Source organism: Polistes canadensis, unplaced genomic scaffold (assembly GCF_001313835.1).
Source record: "Polistes canadensis isolate GaletaPanama2010 unplaced genomic scaffold, ASM131383v1 scaffold_157, whole genome shotgun sequence".
Taxonomy (NCBI): domain Eukaryota; kingdom Metazoa; phylum Arthropoda; class Insecta; order Hymenoptera; family Vespidae; genus Polistes; species Polistes canadensis.
This window is the reverse complement of record NW_014569704.1, coordinates 218,604-243,941: the sequence shown is the minus strand read 5'-3', so window position 1 is coordinate 243,941 and position 25,338 is coordinate 218,604. Positions and strand designations below refer to the sequence as shown.

General features: G+C 30.3%; 2 protein-coding genes across 2 annotated transcripts; both read left to right on the top strand.

Moving 5' to 3' along the window:
- The first annotated feature begins 19,194 nt into the window (after positions 1 to 19,194).
- On the top strand, positions 19,195 to 21,075 carry LOC106788917 (sorbitol dehydrogenase-like). Its single transcript, XM_014752631.1, has 5 exons — positions 19,195 to 19,418; positions 19,875 to 20,132; positions 20,242 to 20,479; positions 20,550 to 20,731; positions 20,804 to 21,075. Exons 1-5 carry the CDS (start codon positions 19,281 to 19,283, stop codon positions 21,005 to 21,007), a joined length of 1,020 nt encoding a protein of 339 aa, XP_014608117.1. The 5' UTR covers positions 19,195 to 19,280; the 3' UTR covers positions 21,008 to 21,075.
- Positions 21,076 to 21,304: 229 nt separating this feature from the next.
- LOC106788921 lies at positions 21,305 to 24,601 on the top strand. The gene is made up of 9 exons (XM_014752637.1): positions 21,305 to 21,780; positions 21,974 to 22,097; positions 22,182 to 22,426; positions 22,497 to 22,723; positions 22,801 to 23,097; positions 23,329 to 23,517; positions 23,607 to 23,848; positions 23,930 to 24,238; positions 24,324 to 24,601. Exons 2-9 carry the CDS (start codon positions 22,015 to 22,017, stop codon positions 24,448 to 24,450), a joined length of 1,719 nt encoding a protein of 572 aa, XP_014608123.1. The 5' UTR covers positions 21,305 to 21,780; positions 21,974 to 22,014; the 3' UTR covers positions 24,451 to 24,601.
- Positions 24,602 to 25,338: the final 737 nt, after the last annotated feature.

Sequence of the window (25,338 nt, the reverse complement as noted above, 5' to 3'; positions counted from 1 at the left end):
GTATTTATAAACGTATGACGTCAAAGTTATATAGGATTAATAAATGTAAAATTAAATAATAGGATTAAATAATATTAAACAATTGAATATTGATCAAAAATCAATGTATTAGATACATTTAGAATAAATGTATGATGGCAGAAGGAAGGGTAAAGTCCATGATTAAAGTTTTTAGGGAAATCCTACTACACACAGTAGGATGATCGAACAAGAAATTCCTGTTTCGATCGTGAGGGAAGGAAAGAACTCACCTCCACCCTTTCGCTCGATAATTCATCCCCTCTTGGTAAACCGTCGGAAATTCCCTTTTTTTTTTTATCTTTCTCTTTCTTCTTCCATTTGGTTCGATCCTGCGCGCGTAGTAGTCGAAGAGTTGGGCTCGAATGGGGTGCCTTGGTGGGAGGAAAAAGCTGAAAGGAGGAAACGTTGAATGAGGACTCAAGGTTTCGAAGGGTAAGAGGGGGTAACCGTGGCAGTTCTCTCACGTTGTTACTGATTGTCAGTGCAACAGAGAAGGAGAGAAATAAAAAGAGACAGAAAGAATGCGGAGAAAGAAAAAGAGAAAGAGAGAGAGAGAGAGAGAGAGAGTGAAAATAGGAAAAAATGAAGGGAGAGAAAGGAATAGAGTAAGAGAAAAAACAGGATAATGCTCGAAATATTAAGAGGAGGATACTCATAAACGATTAATTATGTAATCCTATCTTACCCACACTTCGAACTTAATTTTTAGTTATAATCATGCACAATCAACAGTTTAGACACGTATTACCGAGAGAAAAACAATTGTAATATTCTTACCCGTGCATATAAAAGGTGTCCCAGTTTTAAAGGAAACTACATAAATATTTTCTTTTCTTTTGATAAAATATGAAAAAACTGTTTAAGATATACTTTGATTGATTTAAAAAGAGGTATTATCGTAGACATCAAAATTTCTTATAGGGGTGGTCACTTTTTATGGATTTTTTTAAAGCTAGTCAGTATTTTTTACTCTATAAGGGTGTAATTTTGTTTCTATTGTACCTTGTAGCGAGTGAAAATATACATTTAAGCATATCTGTATCAGAAACGATTTAACTAGTACGTCATTTTCGACAACCTCCTGTGCTACTGCAAAGAAAGAAGAAAAAAAATATAAAAATATAAAGAAGAAAAAGAGAGAGAGAATATGTGCGGGTGAAGGAGTGACAGATAACAAGAATGAAAGAAAGATAGAGAAAGAGAGAAAAATAGAGAGAAAGATTGAATGAGAAAGAAAATGAATGAGAGAAAAAGAAAGAGAGAGAAAGAGGGTGAAAATAATAGAATGAGAGAGAAAGAGAGAGAGAGAGAGAGGGTGATAGAGAAGGGGTGAAAAGGAAGGGGGTTGAATGTAGGCTAGTCTCGTCGGCGAACCGCGTCCCCAATCGATACACACGCAGCAAACCACTCTACACTTCTTGTCCTCTCTCTCTCTCTCTCTCTCTCTCTCTCTCTCTCTCTCTCTTTCCATCCTTTAGCCATGCATTTTCCTCTTTAGAGAAATCGAATCATTGTTCATCACTGGGGATGGATTTTGTTTTCTATTTCTCTTCGCCATAAAAACACTGTATGCACAATGACGCACGTTCCTGTATATTATGTACACATATGTAAAATAAATGCAGATAAATGTTTTAACGAATATAATAATAATAGAGATAAATATTTGTTTCTATTTTCTCTTTATTTCTTTTTTTCTCTCTACCTATAATTTGATTAATCAATCAATTATGAGACATTTAAGTATTAAACATACAAATTTAGATAATCGGAATGATTTCTTATTTACGATAGATAAAAGATTATTATGTAAATAGTAAATGAACCCTATCAATAATTATTGTGGATCTTAAAAACGTTTCTTTACATCTTTGACAATTAAATGTCGAGAACTATTTATGGATGCACTGAATTTGATTACCGGATATACTTCTTCTCCTTCACTTCTTTCACTTTCTTCTTCATCTAATCCTTCTCTTTCTCGACCACCTTTTATTACGATCACCTGCGCGAAATTCGAAAAAAAAAAAAAATAAAAGAGGAGTAGAAGCTAAAAAGAAAGAAGAAAAAAAAGAAGAAAAATAGAAAGTTTGAAATGTCACAAAGAGGATACCCACGTACGATTAATACGTAATCCTATTTTTTGCACCGTTCGAACATGATTTTTATTTTTAATCGTAAGCGATCGAGATTATAGGCACATGTTATTAAGAAAAATAACTTATTGATTATACATTTACCCGTGCATATATACACTTATTTTATAAATGTGTATGTATATACAATGAGTCATAGAAATATTCCTATCCCACTGTCAATTGTAATCAATTAATATTAACTTCTAACGCAACTTTTCCAAATTTTTGTATAGATATAAACATATTTTAGAATTATTTATCTTTTAAATCGATGTAAAAATTTAACTGCTAAAAATCATTCTATTGTAAGAAAACTTTAATTATAAATATATGACAAAACAATTCATTTCAGCCAGAGTATTCATAATTATTTCAATAGGTATTGTAAATTACAAAGTAGTAAAAAGTATTAATTGTATTTTTATTATATCTTGTGTAAGGTATGAATAATCTTCTAAGATCAATTTTCTTATAATTGATGTCAAATTCTATTTCTCTAACAATAAAATATATTTGTTAACAATAAAATTGCGAAAATATAATAATCCTTAATTGATTTCTATGTAAAAAAAAATGTTGAAACCATAGCCTCCTACTACTAAAAAAAAAAAAAAAAAAATGAAAAGAGAGGAAAAAATAAATGGAAGAAAAACGAGAGAAGGAAAGAGAGAGAGGCTAATGTTCGATAAAGAGAAACATGTCAACCCTGCGCATACGCAATGCGAATATCCAAGACACCTTCAATGGAACAGACGACCATTCAATGGGATTAAGAGTATAGACACGTGCTACCGAGAGAAAAACACTTCTTGTTTACTTTTACCAATATTGTATGTAGACGTATTGTATGTATGTTTTTAAAAGGAAAACGATTTAACTAGTACACCATTTAAGGCGACCTCCTGTTACCGCAAAAGAAAAAGAAGAAAATAAAAAAAGAAAGAGAAAGAGAAAATGAGAGCGAGAGAGTGTGAGAGAGAGAGATGATATACACGCCCACGATGTTCGAAGAACCTTGGTAATTTTATATCGTTCCTGTACACGAGAGCGAAAGCTTATACAAAGCGTCATCTCTCTGAGGTCACTTGAAATCAATTTAGCCAGAGGGTTCCTATTATTAGAAGTTGCTATACTCGATCTCTTCATCTCTCTTTTTTACTCTATCAGCTTTCAAATAAACATATATAAGATATAGGACGTATTCGTGTAAACGTTTTGTTCCCCTACTCCATCAAAAAAGAAATATGTAAATTTACCATTTTAGGGGAAAAAACTCTTTTAATTTCACTAATATATTATTAAATTTGGATATATCTATCGTATTTTTCATTACATATTTCATTACACAAGGTATAGGCTGCCATTTAATTCAATTGATTTTTATTCTTGCACGTAGTTTTAAATTCATCAAATTTCTTAAGTTTTAGTTGACGCTAAACAAGGTGCATGTCTCGTTAAGGGCAAAAAGAAATATTTTATTTCGTTAATAATATTATAATAAAAAAAGAAAAAAAAAATGCGTTGGTTTATTTAACGATAATTGGGATTTAATTTGTGGGTAGTGTCAATTTAAACAAAATTCAATTATTTATTTGAAATTTATATATATTTGAATTTGTTTCGAGATGTATTTTATTTCTTTGTGTTAGTAAGACGGATGTGTATATAGGTGAAGAGATTTTTAAAAGATTCAAAGAAGTTGTTATTTGAATAGTATTGTTAGGAACGAAAGATGTTTCTCGGGGTTTTGGAAAATGAAAAGTGAGGAAATAGAAGGTTTTGTTTAGGGAGTTGGTGAGGAGGGTCTTTGAAAAGAACCCCGGAAGGAAGCGAGAAAGCGTAAGCGGAAATAAGAGGGGTCTTGTAGTACTTAAGTTTAACGGTCTCACAATAATGTGTAAGTATAACCGTTATAATAATAATATTCATAATAATGATAATAACAATATAATGTGGTTATAATTAAAATATTTACTATGACGATGATAGAGTAATCTTACATTAGTAATGGCGGTACTAGTAGAACAAGAGAAAATAAAAAAGTAAACATTTCCTATACGTAAAATATTAAAGCCTTGAAACTGTTCAACCCACAATACCGAACAAAAATATTAATACGGATTAATTAACTTTCTATAAATTCTTAAAAAAAAAAAGTAAGATCCTCTATCAAATTCTTTCATTTTTATAACAAAATATATCTGTCAAATTTAAATTTAAAAAAGGAAATAATATAAAATTCATCGGTTTCATTTTTTTTTTATAACTTAAAACTATTTTTAATTATTGAAAGTTATTTTTTTGATCGTACATCCAAATTTAATTTTTCATCATTCTACGATATGTACAAGTTATTCTTTTGTTTGTTTTTTTTTTAATCGAGAACTGTAGTATTGAGAAAAAACATTTTAATAAAGAATCGTATTTTGAAAGGATTTATGCAGAAGATTTTAATTTATTTTCTGTCAATACTTTCGTTCCGATATTGTATAAGAATATTAGCCATTCAATGTTAATATAAAATATTATTAAACGATACTTAGAAGTTCCATTTGAATGAAATACCGATCGAGTGTGCTTGCGTATGAAGATCGATCGATCGACTCTGGTTGGCACGATTGGACGCGCATAAATAAGTAAGCCTCATTCATCCGCTCGGGACAACAGACTACCTTGGATGGCTCTTATTATGATCACAAAGGAAATGAGATCATGATGAAAGTGCTATTTTATTATTGTTAACGGATGACGACGTTGATATATAGTTAAGTGATAAATTAATTATGATAAGGATGATATAATGCGAAAAAAAACAACGAATAAATTACGTTGGATTATTAATACATATGTATCTTGCCTAATTAATCGTGTTTTTTTTTGTTCTACATCGATCAGTATATTCTAAAAATATAATTAATATATTTGTAGTGTAATTTATAAATTAAATTATGATATATATTTTGTGTGTGTGTGTATCTATACTTTCGATTATCCAAGTTTGTTTATGGGAAACTAGGGGTAGACTAAAAATAGGTAACCAAACGTTGGAAACTTTCAGTATCAATAGCGGATTAAAACAGGGGGACGCACTGTTACCTCTTCTGTTCAATCTTGTGCTAGAATTTGCTATCAAAGAATTGCAGAAAAAGAAGGATGGTTTGTGTAGAGACAAGGCGTAGATGGGAGGACAATATTAAGAGGGATATGAAGATCACGAATGGAGGGATCGCACTCAGGAACAAGAACACTGGTGGGATTTGGTATATATGTGGCAATGAGTTTTCGAATTCCCAACGCTACTTAATAATAATAATAATAATAATAATACTTTCGATTATAGAGATCAAATTTTTTAAATATTAATAATAAGTAATTAAACTTTATTGCAAACATTAGATAATTGATTGTGATTAAAGTATTATTTAATTTCTTTTTTTTTAATATACATATGTATTCATATAACAATAAATATTTTGTTCACATTTCTTCGGTAATCAATCAATGAATTATTTCGAGTATTGAATCAGAAATTATCGAAATCGAGTTATCGATTAAATTATTATATTTCCTTTGTACGGGAAAACATCCGGCATTCGGATTCTTCCGGTTGCCGCGCACAATATTGCAAAACTTTTTCTACTACGTTGTTAACTGATTGATCCTTTGCGTCATTTCCGTTTCCGTTTAAATAGGAAGTTTAAATAGGAAGTTTAAATGTTCTTCAGTGATGCGTCGAACGAATAGCTTACAAGCATTCGTTGCGAAAATCTCGAAAGCTCTCGTCAATGTAGAAAATATTTGTAAAAAATTCGATTTCGTTAAAAAGAAAGAAACAGAAAAATGTTTGCCAATGTCTCCTATTTTTATTATTTTTAAATGATAAAATCGCGTATTGTTTTCTCGATAAAATCATTCGACAAAACGTTAGACGCTAAGAAATTATTATTGTTAGTTCCTTTTCCTTTTCTCGAGACTTCTTCGAAGCTCGAACGAACGAACAGTTACTATTAGAACTACGTCATATCCGTTTCCGGCCAGATGGAGTAGAACTTGATCTTCCATCTTTTACAATCTTTATGGATCTTGAATTTTCTACTTAAGATTTTGATCGTTCCATAAATATTCAATACTTACAATCAACGAAAATTATTTTCATTCTTCTGGGATGTTATTTTTATATTTCTGTGTTAATGGAAATCAATCCTCTTTAATATGATTTTGTGACATTTTTAATATTACAAAAATTAATAATATTGTAAATTTTATATGAATAAATATTTCACATTTAAATAACAAACTCGAAATAATTTTGAAAATGCGCCAAGTTAGGAGTCATTCGTCATTCTTAAACGTAAACTTTGCAGTTAATTTTGAACGATGAGTAAATTTAAAGAACAAATTAAAAAGAGAAAAAGTAGAAAGTATTTACTGGTCGACAAACCACACTTTGAGAAATTTACATTACAGGCAAATAATACGAATGCGTAATCACCTGTGGCTCGTGCAACGTTTAGTATATCCGATTTCAAAGTGAAATAGAAACCTTGAACGTCCTTAATATTTTTCTTTTTTTGCTCTTTTTTGTTTTCTTTTTTCTTGATCGTTTAGTTTCGTTTCGCTGATGCAAATTCTCGAGTATATTTTAATCGGGCTACAAACACCTCGGAATACGAGTTTGCGAAACGCTTGTTGAAAGCTAGACAGGAAGAAGATCGCCCACGTAGTTTCGCACTCTAAATGGAAGCGCCTTTGATGACTCCAGTTAACAACAGAACACGCCAAGAATGGTCTGAGTTTACTATAAGATTATTGTACACGTGTATTACGTATGTGAATCATCGTACATAATATGTATAATTATTTGTTTTCATTCATAAAAAAAAATAAGGAAAGAATATTTTTTCTAAACAAAATTGAAAATATTGGCAGAAAAATTCGTGCCGATTTTTAAATGAAAAATTCTAAAGTAATCATTTTATTTTTATTAAAAAAAAAAAAAAAAAAATGTATAAGTCGATAATAATATTCTAGGCAACTAAATGAAGTTTCATAAAAGTATCCTTTTTTTTTTGTAATTTTTTTTTAAAGAGAATTCATTATAGAATCATTTTGTAAATATTTTATCATCATTTAAACGAATCATTCGTATAAAATATAAATGGGAAAATAATCTTCAATTTTTATTTTATTTCTCATACTCTTTTTTGTAATTCTCTTTTAAGACGATATAACTCCTCGAATCGTCGAGTAGGTATCGGAAAATCTTAACGAGTTTTCGGATTTCTGATGAGAAAGAAACGATGCGTGGGTTGTTTGGTATTAAATCAAACAAGAGTAAACGCGAGTTAATGATAGAATAGAACGCTTGGCCGTTGAACGGGCAGGAATCTTTGCAAAAATAATCCGTTAGGCGTTGAGTAATTTTGGACGTTAATTATTTACGTCATCAACTTCCCGTTTGTACAATTTCACGCGCGTATGTATGTATGTATGTATGTACATGTAAAACGGAAGAAGATGTTATCGATAGAAACAGGAAGATCAATTTCATGCGTGTTGAAAAATGTGTTGAATTCACAATAATACCAACTACCAAATTCTATTATAGTTAGCTAGCTGAATCGTAACTTGAAATTGGATAGTCATTCCTACTTTCATTGTGCTTCGAAAGATGTGTCTTCTTCGGTTTAACGGAAAGAAAAAGAGAAAGAAAAGTCTAGGAAAGAGGAAAAAGCGGATGTTGCAGCTAAACAAAAGTATTCTATAAAGGTCAGGGTGGTAGGAAGAATGCTATGGGATGTTGTAACAAGGAACCATGCCTGTGGATCAGCTTTTGAATCATGGCTCCTGCCGTTGTTACTATTCTTCCTGCCATTACTATTTTATGGTTGTCTTCTTTTTTTTTTTTTTTCCAAGAAAAACCCAAACCATTATATCCATTGTTGTTACCTTATATATTTCTCTTCAGGTATCGTTCTCATGAATCTTTAAGTTCTTTAAGATTTCGTGAACGTATGATTTTTTTCTCTATTTTCATTTTTACGAGAAAAATTTGACCAAGAAAATTTTTCATTTTATTTCAATTTTTTATTGTGGTAATCTCGAAACGTGTAAAAATGAATTTATTATTTCGTAAATCTTACAATTCGGGTTAACAATTAATAATTTTAATATAATATAATGTGTCAAAGTGTGTCATATCACCAATTGAACTATAAAATCCTCAGACATCTTAGCTTACTACTAACTGTACACCTATTTTATATTTAGATTGAGTTAGGTGAACATTTTCGCACATTGATCAATTTCACCGAGTTAATCGCATTAATTCGAGTTTCGTTTTCAACTAGGAAATTACATGCTAGATATTTTATATAAATATAATGAATGTATCAAAAGTTTCGTAATTTTATTGGGAAAGGAATTCTAAAGATTAATGAACGTGAGAAAGGATATTCAAAGGTAATACCAGCAACGAGATCTAGATTAGAAATTTGTAACGTCTATGGGAACCATATGTATAATATATACCGGGTGAAATATTTAAAACAGGCCACCCAAATACCTCGATTGCTATCGATGATAAAAATAAATGTCAAACGAAAACCCTATGTTAACATTTTTTTTCTAGGTGGACGCATAGAAAACATAAGAAAATCAATTGTGTTTCTTTAAATGGAATAATACATTTTTCTATATATAATATTATCCATTCGTTGGGGTTTTTATTAATATTTTTTGTTATATAAAAAATAAAAATGTAACACATAATTATGCTCCATTCTCAAAACCGTGAGACACACAATAGAACAATATATCGTCAATAATAATTGAATAATTGGAATGACCTGTTTTAAATGCCTTACCCGGTATAAACACATATGCATGATTCGTAATACGCGTAACTCTTTTTAGGCGAAACGTGAGACGGGAATCACGCGTCGGCGATTTGTGCAAAGGAAAGAGGGAAGTAAGGAAAAGATAAATATACGAAAGAAGCAGCACGTGTTGTCTTCAACTGCAACGAATAACACCAACCGAGTTTGAAAAAAGAAATGTCTACGGGAAATGTCATGGGACCTCGTTCCCTTCCTGCACATTCTGTTCTATAGACGTAACAATTAAACTTATACCAATATACATACGTGACTACTACCAACATCCTCCTTGATTTATATTCCTCGTCATTCAACCATTATTTCGTTTGTGTCCGAATGAAATAATAATTTCTTTTTTATTTTATTTTTTTCGAAGTGAGATCTCTTTATTCTTTTATGAATATTCGTTTATCAAATCCAACTTCTCATTGGTAATTTAATAACGAATTTTAATTCCGCTTTTCATACAATATATATATATAAAAGTTCGATTTTATTCAGAAACTTGGTTTGATATTATTCCGCGAACGAAAGAATTATATAATTTATGCGAATGATTATATAATTTAATGAATTATATAAATTAAATCGTTGTGTTTTTCTCCCATAAAGTATTATTATTCAGCTTACGAATATAATTTCCTGAAATTTATTCAAACAAAATTCAATGTAACCTATTAATGAAATTTCCGTAACAATTCACACGAACGGATGAACGAACAAACGAATTTTACATTCAATTTAATTATCCAACGAATTCGATACAATCGACGATGAGTCAATTTCTCGACCGACACGAGTCTTACGATCTGTAATCTAATTTAATCAAGTTCATAACATTTGACGACACTTTAATAACCCCCTCCGATCGTCGTATATCAAAGGAACTGCTCAAAAGACTAATGTTTCACTTTGACATATTACGAAAGTTCAAGCTGATATCAAAAGTATCCTACTCGTAAATTAATCCTATTCGTTATCGAAAGTATTTGGATCATTAAAATTAGTTAACCGAAATAGTAGAGAGTTTATTACTATTGATAAGTGCATAAAGTTAAAACGGAAGTACACCCACGGCATATCAAAGCTGTCGTTTCAGTAGAAACACCGACTTTTTCTCATTTCTTTTCCTCGACCATTTGGATAACTAAATCGACATAACTAAGAAAAAAGAAAAGAAAAGGATAGACATACACCTGGAAGTTCTTTTAATTAGTGACTAATTAGTTATATAAGAATATCAGATTAAATCTAAACATTTAATTAATTAGTAAAAAATAGATTCGTCTCTCCGTGAACGCAATCAACGATCTATAGAAAACAAAAAGAACACATATCTATATATCATTGATCTTTCAGAAGACAGAGAGAGAGAGAGAAGATTCGTTGACGGAAATTAGAACAAATGCTTTGGTCGGTTTGACATCAGTGTTACGTTCTATTGTATCAGATTCAATATCGAGATTAATATGTCTCTTGTTTTTCTACTTACGTAAGGGATTAGATCGATTACATATGAAAAAGAAAACAGGAAGTTCATATACATACATACACGTATGTGTGTCTATACATAAATAGAAATATCCTATATAGATCTCTATATAAATTCATACATATATATTTCTATATAGACGAATCTTTTCTGGTGAAACATGTTTTCTCGTGGTAGAGAATAGAATGGCTAGAGGAAAAATGATATAGTAGGACAGTGTAGAATGAGAGAGAGAGAGAAGCTTTTGCTCGATAAAGAGAAACACGTCAACCCTGCGCATACGCAATGCGAATATCCAAGGCACCTTCAATGGGATGCCAGCCCATTCGCATCCGTTGCAGGGGTAGAGCTCTTTCATTGAGCGGCTCCGTTGCTTCCGCTTTCCGTTCACGTGTCTCTCTCTCTCTCTTTCTCTCTCTATTTCTCTCATGTTTTCTTCCTCTTTCCCTTTCTCTCTCGCACACCATTATCCGGCCATTCTCCAGTACTACCCACCCTCCTTGAAAGATCTCCGTCTTCGCACCGGCGCGTCGTCCATCGAAACGTGCTATCGCTGAAGGGATGCTGTTGCTGGGTCTACCCCTCTTCTTCTTCGTATTCCCCTTCATCCATCATGCCCAACCCTTCTCGTCGCATTAACACGCCACGGTTTAATTTCGAATTGGTTGCTAGGCCAGAAAAGCCTCTCAAACACATGCGTAAGCACGTGCGAATATTTAGATTTATATTATAACTAAATTTATTATTCAATGAGCGTTCAATCAAATTTTGTATATCTTATATTTGGGTAACTCGTTTTGAATTTTTTTATAGGTACGTATATTATTTATAATTTATTTATGTATTTTCATCACAAATTCGATAAAATATGAAATCGAAATTTTTGTATAGAAAATACACGTTTATTGTATTAAAATTCGTGGATGCCATGCCAAAAAAACTGTTGCTTTTTTGAAGGGAAACCAGTCATCGAGCCATGTTTCCCATACGAGATTGTAAACGAGGTAAATAAAACAAAATAAAATTATTAATAATTGCAGTTTTATAATTGGACAAACTTGGTATAATCAAACAATATTTTGAAGTCTTCTTAGAAGTTGCATCTAAAAATACGGACATAGAAAGTTACTGTAAACTTTCTTATGATGTCCATGATATTACAAAAGAGATTGAAAGCAAATTAATATGAATTATACAAATGATAACATTTTATGTAATACATACATACATACATATAAGTAGGGGTTGACGTTTAAATATCGAGGTATTCATTGAGTAGTGATCTAACTCGATCTATAAAGCTTCTTACATGATGTCCGTATTGATACATCCATTAAAGTATCATACTTTTTCTTACTTAATTCAAACTTAACGAAAATTGATCGGTATATATTGATTGGTAACATGGTTGAATGGTTGACCGATTCCATTTCGAAGTTTTCCGAAATTTTCTATGTACAATACACGTACATACATATGTGTATATGTCCTATGTAGGTATACACATATACATTTAGCAATAAATAGAATTCCTCGTAAAGAGGAAGAGTCGGTGGTGGAAACTGGGGAGCTTACGTAAAGTTTCAAACGAATTGCTAGAAGGGAAATTTATGATACGGAAGTGGCGCGTGTTCCTTAAAAATGAATGCTTCCAACAAGGTAGAAAAGTTCATGTATATTATTTCCTCTATTTTTCTTCGTTTTTAAATAATATTAATTTCAAATTAAAATACACGAGTTTAAATTTATATATAAAATGAATAAATCAAAATTATTTCTCTTGGGAATATCTCCCCCCAATCTCTCTTCTTTTTTCTTTAACTAATCTTTCTCAAATTACAAAATGTAATTTTATAAATTACGTACATCATAATAAATATCGTCGCGCGTATTATTTTTCATGAATTCAACACTAAACAGAAATTTACATTCGTTACGTATATCTCGTTTTAAAACACCGTTAGGAACATAAATAAATGTATATAACAATTTCTCGCGGTTTCGTAAATGGAGGAAATTACGAAGAAGTTAGAAATGCATGAGATAGAAAAAAAAAAAGAGAGAGAGAGAGAGAGAGAAAGATAGAATTTTATTGACAGAAAGAGACGAAGAAAGTAGAAACTCCAGCTCTCGACCTCGACGTTTATTCTTCGCCGTTGGGAATTTATTGCTACCTTTTTATTTCCCTTCTCTTTCTCTTCGGATACCTATGGCAACAGCATCGCTTGGTAATTACAGGAACCGCCCAAGGAATGCCCCTTTTCTTCTTTCCTTCCCTTCTCTCTTTTCCTCACCATTTCTTTTTTTTTTTTTTTTACATACTTCTTCCAAATTTTATTTACTTTTACAAAGAAAAAATAAGTGCTTCTAATTGATTACTTACGTGTACACACATAGTATACAGGATGATAACAAAAGAGAGTTCGTAATTTTTGGGGTAGATAATATTCGACAAACGATGAAAACAAGTCCTAATAAATATAAAAACTTTGAAAATAATATAATAAAATGTGTTTTTTGACCTATATTTACTAGAACACTTTTAACCCATAACAACCCTTTCTTGTTAATCATTCTGTATATTTACACACAATTTACTTGGCGATTAGCGTGAAATTTGGGACTATCCTTTGGAGAAGATCCAACTTATGTAAACGTTCATTAATCAGTCTATGTATTTGTGTTGCTTAAACATGATAAAACTAAGAAGAACAAAAAAATACTTTTATGTAATTTCAATGTATAGATCACATGTTATAGTTTGTCGATAAATAGGAAAAGAAGATCGGAAAATCGGATCTATGCATGCATGCATGTATGTAAATATCTCTGTTAACATTTTTCTCTAGAGTATACTTGGACAAACCGTTTAATTAAATCAGATGTCATGGGTGGTAGATGTCAACGTGAAAAACGAGTAGAATATAATGGAGTAGACCTACGCATACTCGAAGCATCCTGCAATTGAAAGCGTTTACAGCGTGCATTTTGCCGCAGGTAAATCATCGGACGTATGTGGTTACGTTGAAATTGCTTTCTCTCTTCGTCGTTCAGACAGAAAGAGAGAGAGAGAGAGAGAGAGAGAGAGAGAGAGAGAGAAGGAGGAAACTTGTATTACTATTCCACGTATTTCGTCGATATTCTCAACTGTATATGTACGTGTGTTAAGAAATAATCTTAAAATTGATCAAATGAAATCGTATTTTTTCAGTACATCTTATATCTTAAAATTTGCAACATTGTTATAGTAATCATTGAATACTTTTCGTATGACAGAATTCACGTAAGAACCACACTCAATATTCATGTTTCATTTTGTTATTTCAATTCTTTATAATGTACACACCCACGCACACACATATACACGTACATATACATTTTCGCATATATGGCCATCCATGTCTATCATAAATCTATCATTCACTCGCTTTGTTCATTGCATCAACGCAGGATACACATACATATATATACTTATGTAGATATATTTATGTACTTAAGTATATGTATATAGTACGTATTTACGTATACATTGGACGTGAATTTATGTAACAAGCGAAAAGGTCGTTGTGAGACAAGAGAGATGGCCGTTTCTCGAAAACGGATATCGGTCGGTGCTCTGATTAATTCTATTCAACGATTTTAGTAAGGTCACATATGTGTATCTAACCGATAAGTTTACGGGTTGGTTAGATCTTCTATGCATAGCCATTGAATTAAATCGTTTTATACGTTTCTCTCCTATTTCGTTGAATTTTTATTCCAAATAGCCGACCTTGAAATCGAATCAATTCTTTTTATATAGATTCTTTGATAGTTGTATTTGTATGTATATGTGTGCATGTGTGTGTTTGTCCTATTTTCCTCATTCTTATCAATTTCTTTTCTCTTACATTTGTTTTTCATCGAATAATCTAATACATCCGGTAAAAAAGAATAAATTGAATTAATAATGTGCTCGCGTATTAATAAGAAAAATGAAATCTTTATTATTGCGAAAATATGTTATCAACATATTTATCAAAGTTTTTGTTAAACTCTCTTTGCTATCTTCTAATCCTTAACCTTTCGGTGTGCATATAGACAAACAAAGTGTTATTTAACGAACGTAAAAAGAATAATTATCAAAGTGATGTACGTTGAGTAAATAAATGGAAACGAACGAATAACTGCTTTCATCTTTCTTTCCTTTTCTCGTCTTATTCTCCTCTTCACTTATTTTACGATTTTCTGCTTTTCCAGATAAACGAGTTCACCTGGATGGTCGGCCTTTTAAATGACTATATACCTTCATTGATAGAGGGGATAAGTGATGCAGGTAGTATGAAGGAGGGGATCCTATGGTGACCTAGTTTCAAGAGTAGTGACGTCGATGAGAGAGACCATTCACCCAACAGCATATTGCGTTAACGTCAAAAATGGGTTCGTTTCTTAAATGTAATGTCAAAACATATCGTGTGGTTGGTTGTGTAAAATAAACCTACTATTTTTCACTTCATTCTTCTTAACCACTTACATGCATGAATGCCAAGAGAATCAAATGTCAACCTGTTTCGTAGAGGATCATCTGACAAAAACTGATACTGATTTTGTTTCATTCAGTAATTTATTAAGAGTATACCATTTTAATATCTGGAATTATATTGTTCGATATCACAATTTCTATAACGGGATTATTATTTTCTATGTGTTAAATTGATTGTACTTTTAGTATTTTTTATTACGAATCAATCATATTGGATATAAATGGATATAATTACTTTCTATCAAAATAATATCGTTACTCAATTTCGGTCTACCTATTTGCGTGACCTTTCAATTTCAGCCAATTTCGAACCTGTTTCTTCGAATTTACTTTCAGGCTAAAATAGAAACGTAGGTAGAACATAAAAGAAGATGGAAAAATTGAGATAACAAATACAATAACAGGAATATCAACAAGCACTGTTTTAGATATGAGCTGATAGTTCCTTATGAATGATAAATAACATGCATCCTAGTATTATTAAAGTTTTTCTTATCTACGTAAGAATTTACATATGTATTGAACATACAGAAAGAAAAAGTATGTATAAATAAATGATGACGACAGTATTATACGCGGTGATTTTATAATTTATAAAACATTAAAATGAAAACGTAGGTCACGCAACTTTGTGATTTCTAATCTTCCATTCTGTAGATAAAACGAACTGTTATACATCACTCATAAATATATCACTTGTATATATGCAAGTACTTACGAATGCAAATAACAATAATCTCATAATTTCCGTTATTGAATGTAACGATAAAATTGGAAACTCTATGTTGCATTAATTTCCAGACCCTTTTCCTACCCTTTTCGTAATAGGGAGGAAACCCAGACAGGAAGATCACGAACTTCCGGTCTAAAGAAAACTTTAACAAAGCAGGTCGAAGAAAAGAGTCTGTCTTGCATACAAATACAGACATCTTAAATCTTCTTTCTACTCTACTCATCTAACATAACTTATGTACACAGGCATACCATATATGCACCAAGGAGACAGTCAAATGTAGTCCATTATTGAATTAAATTGTATGCCTCACTTTTCTACACACACACATATATATATATATATGTGCACACAAAGTTACCTTGGAAACACGATCAACTCAAATACTTACCATCTCAGATGCATTCATATTACAAAGTGTAGGTGGACAAAAGGGGTTGAGTTCCGAATATATCTCACGAAAAGAGAAGAGACTTGCTTCTCACTGAGTCATTTCCGGATGGAAAATGGACACCTGCTTGTCTGCTTATGTTTTGCTGACTAATCTATGGTTAAACAACTCGGCTAACTTCCGGTCTGCTTGTCAGCTATCGTCAAGACCATCTGTGGACATTTATAGCTTTGGCAAATTTGTAATTCAACGAAATCGAGCTATATAGATATTAGATTGTTCGATACCATCGTTTAGTTTTTATTCCTGAATAGACCTATTTTTTATTCTCTGAATAGAGAACTTTATGATTTAATAGAAGGATTTTTGTGTATTAATTGTAAAGCAACTTTTTTTCACGTCTCCTATCACGATCGAACAATTTTACGTTTATTTCAGTAAACATTACGAACAACTATTTAATGACGATACTAATTTGTTACGAATAAATCTTCTTCTTTTTTCTTTACCTCGCCGTCGATAAAAAGGGACGACCCTCTGAGTGAGTTTAAAAAAAAAATTAATAAAAAATGTAAGTTAAAAATGGCGCCACTTTAAAGAGAGAGAAATAAAGAGAAATTTTTTAAATGAAGTATCTTGCAAATTAGAGACGACTATAAAGAGTAAAAAACTGAGTGAAAAGAGAAATATGGAATTACTGGTTTTTCGTGTGATTTACTCCGACACAACTATATCATCTTTAAAAAATCCTTGCAAAAGAAAAAGAAAAACAGGAAGCATAGAAACATTTATTTTTTATTCTCACGTTCGATCTATCGAACGTGTCATATAAAAGTCATCTTCCCTTATCTGTTTTAATACTCGGAAGATAGATTTATTCTGGATATTCATGACGTCATTCTTATGAAGACACTCAAATCAAAGTCACGGCTTTTTGGATGGACGCGTGGAAAAATCCGATAGGTGACAAAAGTATCAAACAATTCTACAGATACATTCTATTCAAAAGATTTTTATTGACATCGTAGTTACGTATTTTTGTTTCTCGGAGAAAAAAAATTGCATTGGAAAATCTTATGGAAATGTATGCATTTTGTAAAATAACTTAATCTAATATAAAATTAAAAAGATAAATATTTAATCATTAAAATGTTACGTATAGGTAAGAGCATGCATATAACAGATTCTAGCATGCATCCCACAATATTGTAATGTTTATCAATAGCCATTCATGAAATATACATATATATGTATACTCATAAATTTCGTCGAGTTATGTGATCAATTTGAAACGTATATACACATGCATAAATATATCATATTCCATTCTCGCTTGATGTTGTTCAAAAATAAGAGAGAGAGAGAGAGAATGAGTTATGATCGGTTGAAAAGTGCATTGAGAAATTCTATTCGTTCATCGAGCGATGCGACGCGTGAATCGACGAGAGTCGACTAATAGGGTTGGTGGGTGTTACTGGCTGAGGGGTGAGTTGAGTGTTGGGTGGTAGATACTAGGTGGTGGGTGGGTGGATGTTGGTGAGAAAGGGAAGAGTGGAGAGAAGCGTGCGTGCGTTTTCTGGAGCAGAGAATCGTTTTCATGGTTTAACCAAGGGGTTGAGGGAGTAAGTTGGCCTGGTGACCCACTTCATCCCCGGGGGTTGAATGAACGGCACTGAACGCGATGACGTCATTCTCGACCTCATTTCCGGTTCCTGGTGCAGCTAGCTTCTATCCCGGCAACTCTGTCCCGTTGACCCGAAATTTCTCGTGAATCGAAGAACGCTCGTTCATCCCGAGCCAGAGCATGAATGAATTTTCCTCGTGTATTTGTTGCGACTCGATGAAAACGGGAGAGGAAAGCCGGAAACCCCGCAAGAGGGATGCTTCGAGAGAATACTAAAATAATATCTGTCATATTTAGGCAAAGTATAATCGTATGTATCGTGTTTATTGTTCATAAGTTCTTTGATTTTTATTTAATCGACCAAGATAGATAGATGGTAACAATTTATGCTGCATTTTCACCATTTTTTAAGTATTTATGATATAAGAAAAATTTGTGAGAATAATATGTAGAATTCTTTGTCCATATAAATGAGACATCGTTAACAAATAATTGATTATGATTGAAAATATCGTAAAAGCAAATACACCTGTTTATACCCGGCTCGAACATGTATCAATACATTATCCGAAAATAGTGAATATAATAGAACACGATCTATTATAATAGTTAATCTAAAAGCAAATATAGTTTCTACTTTAAATCAGAGGTAGGCGTATTATCATGCTTAAACCTTTCTTTCATCATCGATGAAGGAGATAATTTTCTTTCTTTTTCTCTTTCTTTTTTTTCTTTCTTTTTTTTTTACCTTTTTGTTTGTTAGACTAGTAATAAAAGTTCTGAAGTTACTTAGTAGAGCAGGTGTTAAAGCAAACGATCATGTTGCCCGAACTGTACCTTTCCATTGACGGGATCGATGTCATGGGATGTTCCAGAGGGATTTCGGTTAACGAAGCACATTGTTGTCCTGAAATCTATAACATGAATAGGATGAAAAACACCTGAGGGTTGTTCAATTTTCATTTTTCAAGAAGATAAATCTGGAAAAATAATGACCCTTGCTAGTTTTTGCCCATAATAGTTGAAGCTAACAATATTTCTTTTTTATATTTAATAAACTTAAAAATTTCATACTAGAAAATTTCTATTCTGTTCGTATATTGTTGATTTTTATATATTCATTTGTTTTATCAATTAACAAAATTATTTGTTTTTTATTTAATATTTGTAGAAGAATTTTTAATTGAACGTTAGAGGCTTTTAAACGAACTTTAAAACTTTCATAGTAAACGCGATACATGAAGAATATATTTGTTCTAAGATATCTTTGATGTTTATTGACCAATTAGGAATGTAGAAGACGCGTCATTACTAAGTTCACCGATTAAGTAACGTCACGCGACCCTGATAAATAAAGTAAAAAATTTCCACGTAAACGACTTATAAATAACCGGAGAACCTAAGGCTGTTTTTAGTAGGAGTTTTGATCTCGAATTGAGCAGTAGTGTTAGAGTATTGCCATCTGATAAATAGAAGAAAATATGGAGTATCTATCCTTCGATCCATCAAGTAAAACACTAATTTTGAAAAAGACTTCGATTCCTGTTCCAGAACCGGACGAAATTCGAATTAAAGTCGCTTATTCTGGAATTTGTGGGACGGATTTACATATCTTAGAAGTATTTCAATTTATTTTAAATTTTGTAGCGAGAATTCTCGTTACGTCATTTAATTGCTTTTAATTGTAATTAAATGAACTGCTTGATTTGATTGTCAAAGTTTTAATTTAGGAACAAGTGAATTATATTTATCTTTACGTACGTGTGCACTGAAACGTGTTACATATTCATTTTTTATATAATTTACAGTAAATTAAATTCAAGAAACATTTCTTTTTGGTCTTTTATTATGTATATTTCATTTACTATCATTTATTCATTTCAGTTCTTATTATTATCGCGAGAGAAGTTGCGACACAAATTATCACGAAATGTATCGATAATAAGAATATAATAAATATGTATACATGAATTAAAAAATATTTTTTTATGTAAGAACATAACTGAATCGATATGATTTAAGTGAATTTTATATACTAATTCTATATTAAATTTAATAAAAATAATATTTTACAGGGTGCATTTACATGCAAACAAGATGGACCTTTTGTTCTTGGACATGAATTCTGTGGTATAGTTGATGAAGTTGGAAAAGCAGTAACTAATTTTAAAATTGGTCAAAGAGTTACAGTAGATCCTAACAATGGATGTAATAAGTGTACTGACTGTCATGTTGGAAATTATCATTTTTGTAAATACGGTGGATTAAGAAACACTATTGGTATTTTTCGAAATGGTGGTTGGGCAACTCATGTCCTTGTTCCAGAATCTCAGGTACATTACATATAAAAACAATGATATTTTTATCAAATTTATCTCATTATATTGACTTATAAGTACATATATATAATAATAAGTATTATATAATAATAATGATTTTAAGGTACACTTGATACCAGATAGAGTTCAAATGCATCAAGCTGCACTTACAGAACCGTTATCTTGTTTGGCTCATGGATTAAAAAAGATAGGTACGATACATGTAGGATATCAAGTATTGATTATTGGAGCAGGTATCATTGGTCTTCTCTGGTCTTGCTTGTTACATCTACGTGGATTACGAAATACAGTAACAATCAGCGAGCCTCAAGAAAAACGAAGAAAGATAGCTTCTAAACTTGGTATATATATTAATCATTGTTAATCTCAAGAACTATTTTTATCATAACTAAACTAATTAAATATTTTCAGATTTAAACTACAAACTAAAAGAACCTATTCAACTTGCAAATGATGAATTTGATTTAGTCATAGACTGTAGTGGTTCTGGTCCTGCTATGGAAACCGCTATGCATTTATTAAAACCTGGTGGTTGTCTTTGTGTTTTTGGTGCAGCTGATCCTAAAACAAAAATGTCCATCGAACCGTACAAAGTAAGGGAACTGTTTATATACAATTTTTTAACTTTTTTTTGAAACTATACAAATGATTAATTATTCATATAGATATTCAAAAAGGAATTAACTATTGTGGGAGTGAATATAAATCCTCATACGTTTCCTAGATCATTAGGTCTTTTGGAAGCTATGGCTGATCAATATTTGGATTATGAAAAATTAGGTATTAAAGTTTATACGCTTTCGCAATATCGTGAAGCTTTGGAAGCACTAAAAAAAGGTGACATAAGTAAAGCTGTATTCAAATTATAATCCTTGTATATACATTATTTTTTTTTAGAATAAAGTTTACTAATCAATTTACGAAATTATTACCTTAAGAATTATTCTTATTATTTTATATTAATTATACCTACTTGAAATTTTTGTTCAAATTTCATTTTTTACATTTATGCATTTTATACTTGTTTCCCGCCAATTTTAACCGTCCTCGTACAATGATACCAAATTAAAAATAAAATGAATCGATCGCATGTATGATATAATAATTTCTTAATTCTAATTTTATTTTCTATATATTATGAATTTCTTAATTACGTACTATAGCTAATATACAATTTTCCCATGAATGTAATTCGAATTTAAATAATATATTCAAAAATATTAATTTTTCAAACATTTATTGTTAAACCGCATACTAGAGCACTCTGGATTGGCAGAATGTACTAAATTGTATGACACGTCATTATTACCAACATTTCAACGACCAATCAAACACGGTTACGTTAATGAAAAAGTTTTAAATTTATAAATAAGTTGTAATTGAGAGAGTAGTGTGTTTTTTGTGTGATAATTTTCATATTTTATCTTTACATTAAGAATAATAATCTTTAAAAGATTTTTATTTTATTAGTAAGGTTATGTTACTACACGAGCAACTAACTTATAACGAAGGTTTTTAAAGACTTACGATTACGGATAGTCTTTGTAGAATATATATATATATATATATATAAAACTTTAATTTATGTTATGTCTACCTACAAGAAACAATAAGAACTATTATTAAGTTATTAGTTTCAATGGTAAGTTTATTTACAAAGATTCTATTATATAACTTCTATCTAACTAAATTTTTTGTTTATTCTTTCTATCCATATTTCTAACCATAAAATAAGATTGTGTTGATGTGCAAAAATATTGTTTTATGAAAAAAATATTTGAAGTATTTAATATTGTATTGCAATTCTCTTATTAATAATGACTTTTGTTTTTTAGTTAATAGCGTCACCTTGACACAGTTGCAGCGATTAGTAAATATGGGCAATCCTACAAATAACTTTGAATGGGCACATAAATTAGAATGCCCTCCAACTGCGTGCATAGACACTATAAAGAAAACGTTTGTTTAACATTTGTTGTTAGCGCATTAAAAATAAATATTATATTTAATTATAAAATTAAGAATATATTATTATATTTGTAGATTATCTAAAGGAATATTAGAATTATTATGGTCTGAAATAGGTAACGCAACATTTACAGCTAAGGATGTTAAAGAAATAAGAAAAAATATATTATTGTATAAATTAAGACATAAGAAGAAAGACTCCATTGTAGAATGTGTTAAAAATATTGCATATTTAAAAGCCGAAAGAAGAAGACTCAAAATTTCTTCTTCCTCGCTTAAAGAACAATATGAGCAACAAGATTTTTTAGTCCGTCAGAAAGGTATGAGGAAATTTCTTTTCATATATTAAATGAAATTATTTTAATATATAAAAATAAAATAATTTTACAGTTAAACATTTGGAAGATATTAAGTCGAAGTATTCTTTGGCTAAAATTAAGAAAACTTTATTGAAGATAAAATGTAATGAAGTACGTTCTCAACTTGAAGATAGCAATAAAATGAGACTGATATGTCAAAAGTTAATGCCACAGACTTCGGAAGATTTGGATCAAAATATTTTGAAGCAAAGTTTAGATACCGTAACTACGCTTTGCTTTGGTGCAACCAAAAGAGAAGTGTGTAATATACTATATAAAAAATTATTTATATTAAAATAAAATATTATATATAATATGAATTTATGATACATTAGGTGAAAAGTGAAATATCGAATTTACTTGGTCACGTCAAAGTGTCTACGTTATGGACTCAATTATATCAAACATTATGCCGAGATGTTGAAAATTTAATAAAATTGAAAACTGTAACTAATATAAAAAATACAGACAATAACAACACAGAAAGTGTAGATGAGAATGGGGAAGATATTGACACTGGTATTGCCAGGTTATGTGGGAAAAATATTTTCAATGTTTCAAAAAAAATATTTTTCCATATAAAAGCTAAGGAATGTGAAAATGACATTATAAAGTATATTACAAATATCGAGGTAAATTATTATATGTCTTAATTGATTTAACACATTTGCTACTAATGTCGCATATTTGTGATACACCAATTTCCATAAAAACTTCAGTATCACACATTTGTGACGGTAATCGACGCGAAAATAAATTCTAAGTTGTGATAAGAATCTCTTTTGTGCGGCAGGCTAGCAAATGTGTTAAAAAAATTTACTCATAAAATTTCATAAATATTATTTGTGATTTTATTTTTAAAGACGAATACTGAAAATCAAAATGACCTGAGTGAATGGTTAACTTTGACATTGGAAGTGAATAAATTGGAAACAGAGGAAAAAATTTTGCAAAATGAAATTAAAGTAATTCAATCGGAGTGCAATAACAGTGCATCCAATTTAGAACTTCAAAGATTATTGTCGGAAATTCATACGATTGACACAGAAGTAGTAAGTTACATTAAAATTACTCGATAGTAGCAGATAAATAATTATAAGAATTATATAAACGTATTATTATAATAATAAGTATGTAACAGGACAAATGCGTGGAAAATATACAACGTTCGTTGCAACTGTTGAAATCAGCCGAATGCATAATATCAAGGATAAAAAATAACATTCATACGGAATGTATGAACTTTTTAGCTTTACGAGCCGACAATAATAACTTTGAATGGTTAAACAAGGATTTAACAACTGAATTACAGATATTTTACGACGTCTTGGATATCAGAGCATTGAAAAAAATAATACTCCAAGGAGAAATTAAATCCTTCAGGTGAGCATATAAACTATTAATAAAAATATTTTTTAGAAAATTTTTAACTAACGAAACATCATTTGAATTATTTGTTTTTAGGCATGAAACATGCTGCTTAAAGGAAGCATCCGTTTTAATGACAAATTTAAGTGTACCTAATATTATGCCTTATTTTCCGATGATAAAAGCGCCGATATATTGTTTGATAGACTGTTATAAAAATTTAATAATAAATTCGATGTATCAAAGTATTATACCATCAATAGTGGAAGGCAATAATTCGCATGTTTTTATAAAAAACGATTCTATTAAAGATTACAACACTATGAAATTATTGATATCGTCACAACATAACTGTAGTAAGGCACAGGAAGAAATCGATGCATTTAATGTTGCATTAAACGACTGGTACAAATGTCTTAAGCAAATATGAAATTTACATAAATCAAATTTGTCTGAAATCGTATAATATTCAAAATTATTTATTTTTTAGGAATAATCAAACAGTTCAAGAAGTTATGGCTATCGTAGACAAAACTGTGGATGATTTAACATTCACAGAATGGATGCAAAGATATACTTTATTATTGTATATGATTAACAGTGCTAATAATAAATGATGCACACATATATTTATATATAAGTGCATATATATATAGAATTTTATTTATAAATTTATGATACTCATAATAAAAAACTGCCATGTTAATTATACTGTATAAATTATACTTTTTATATAGCAGTATTATATTTTTTAATGCGAATAAATCATACTTTTTTATAAGAAATCAAAATATTAATACATTAAACGTCTCACCGGTTATTACGGATCGGTTTTAAATTTTCCATCTGGACCGCGTCTGTTACCGATAACTGACATTCTTATGTTTTATTCCTTTTTTGTATTTTTATATTTTTAAGGCCCATAAAGCGTTAATATTGATATTGTTACAATAGTTACACAATATTATATACAAGATTTAATATAAACTAAATAAATATGAAATCGATCAAATGTCGGTAACATACTCTTTCAATCGCGTATCTACGGTAATGAAGATCAATGATAATCGTTTATATAGCTCAACTCTTTTAAAATAAAAGTTACATAATAAAAAAAAGTAACTTCTTTAAATAGACCACTCGTATTCGTTAGAGTAAATCATATAAAAACTAATTTATTATTTTATCTATTTATACTGACGTATACAAAACTATGATATATATATATATATATATATATATATATATATATACATATAATATCTATAGATAAAAGAAAAAGAAAAAAAAGAAAAGAATTATTTTCATCCGTCTCATATTTAATTTCGTTACATTTATTACCCTATGAAAGGTATTTAAAAAGTTTTGAGTGAAAGATTGTTGTTCATAAGTACAAACGATGCGAGCGATGACAGCTGGTGAACATATACACCATTGCACATATTCATATATATATATACCTGCATACGAATATATCTTCCACGTTTTGGTATTTCAAGTTTGCT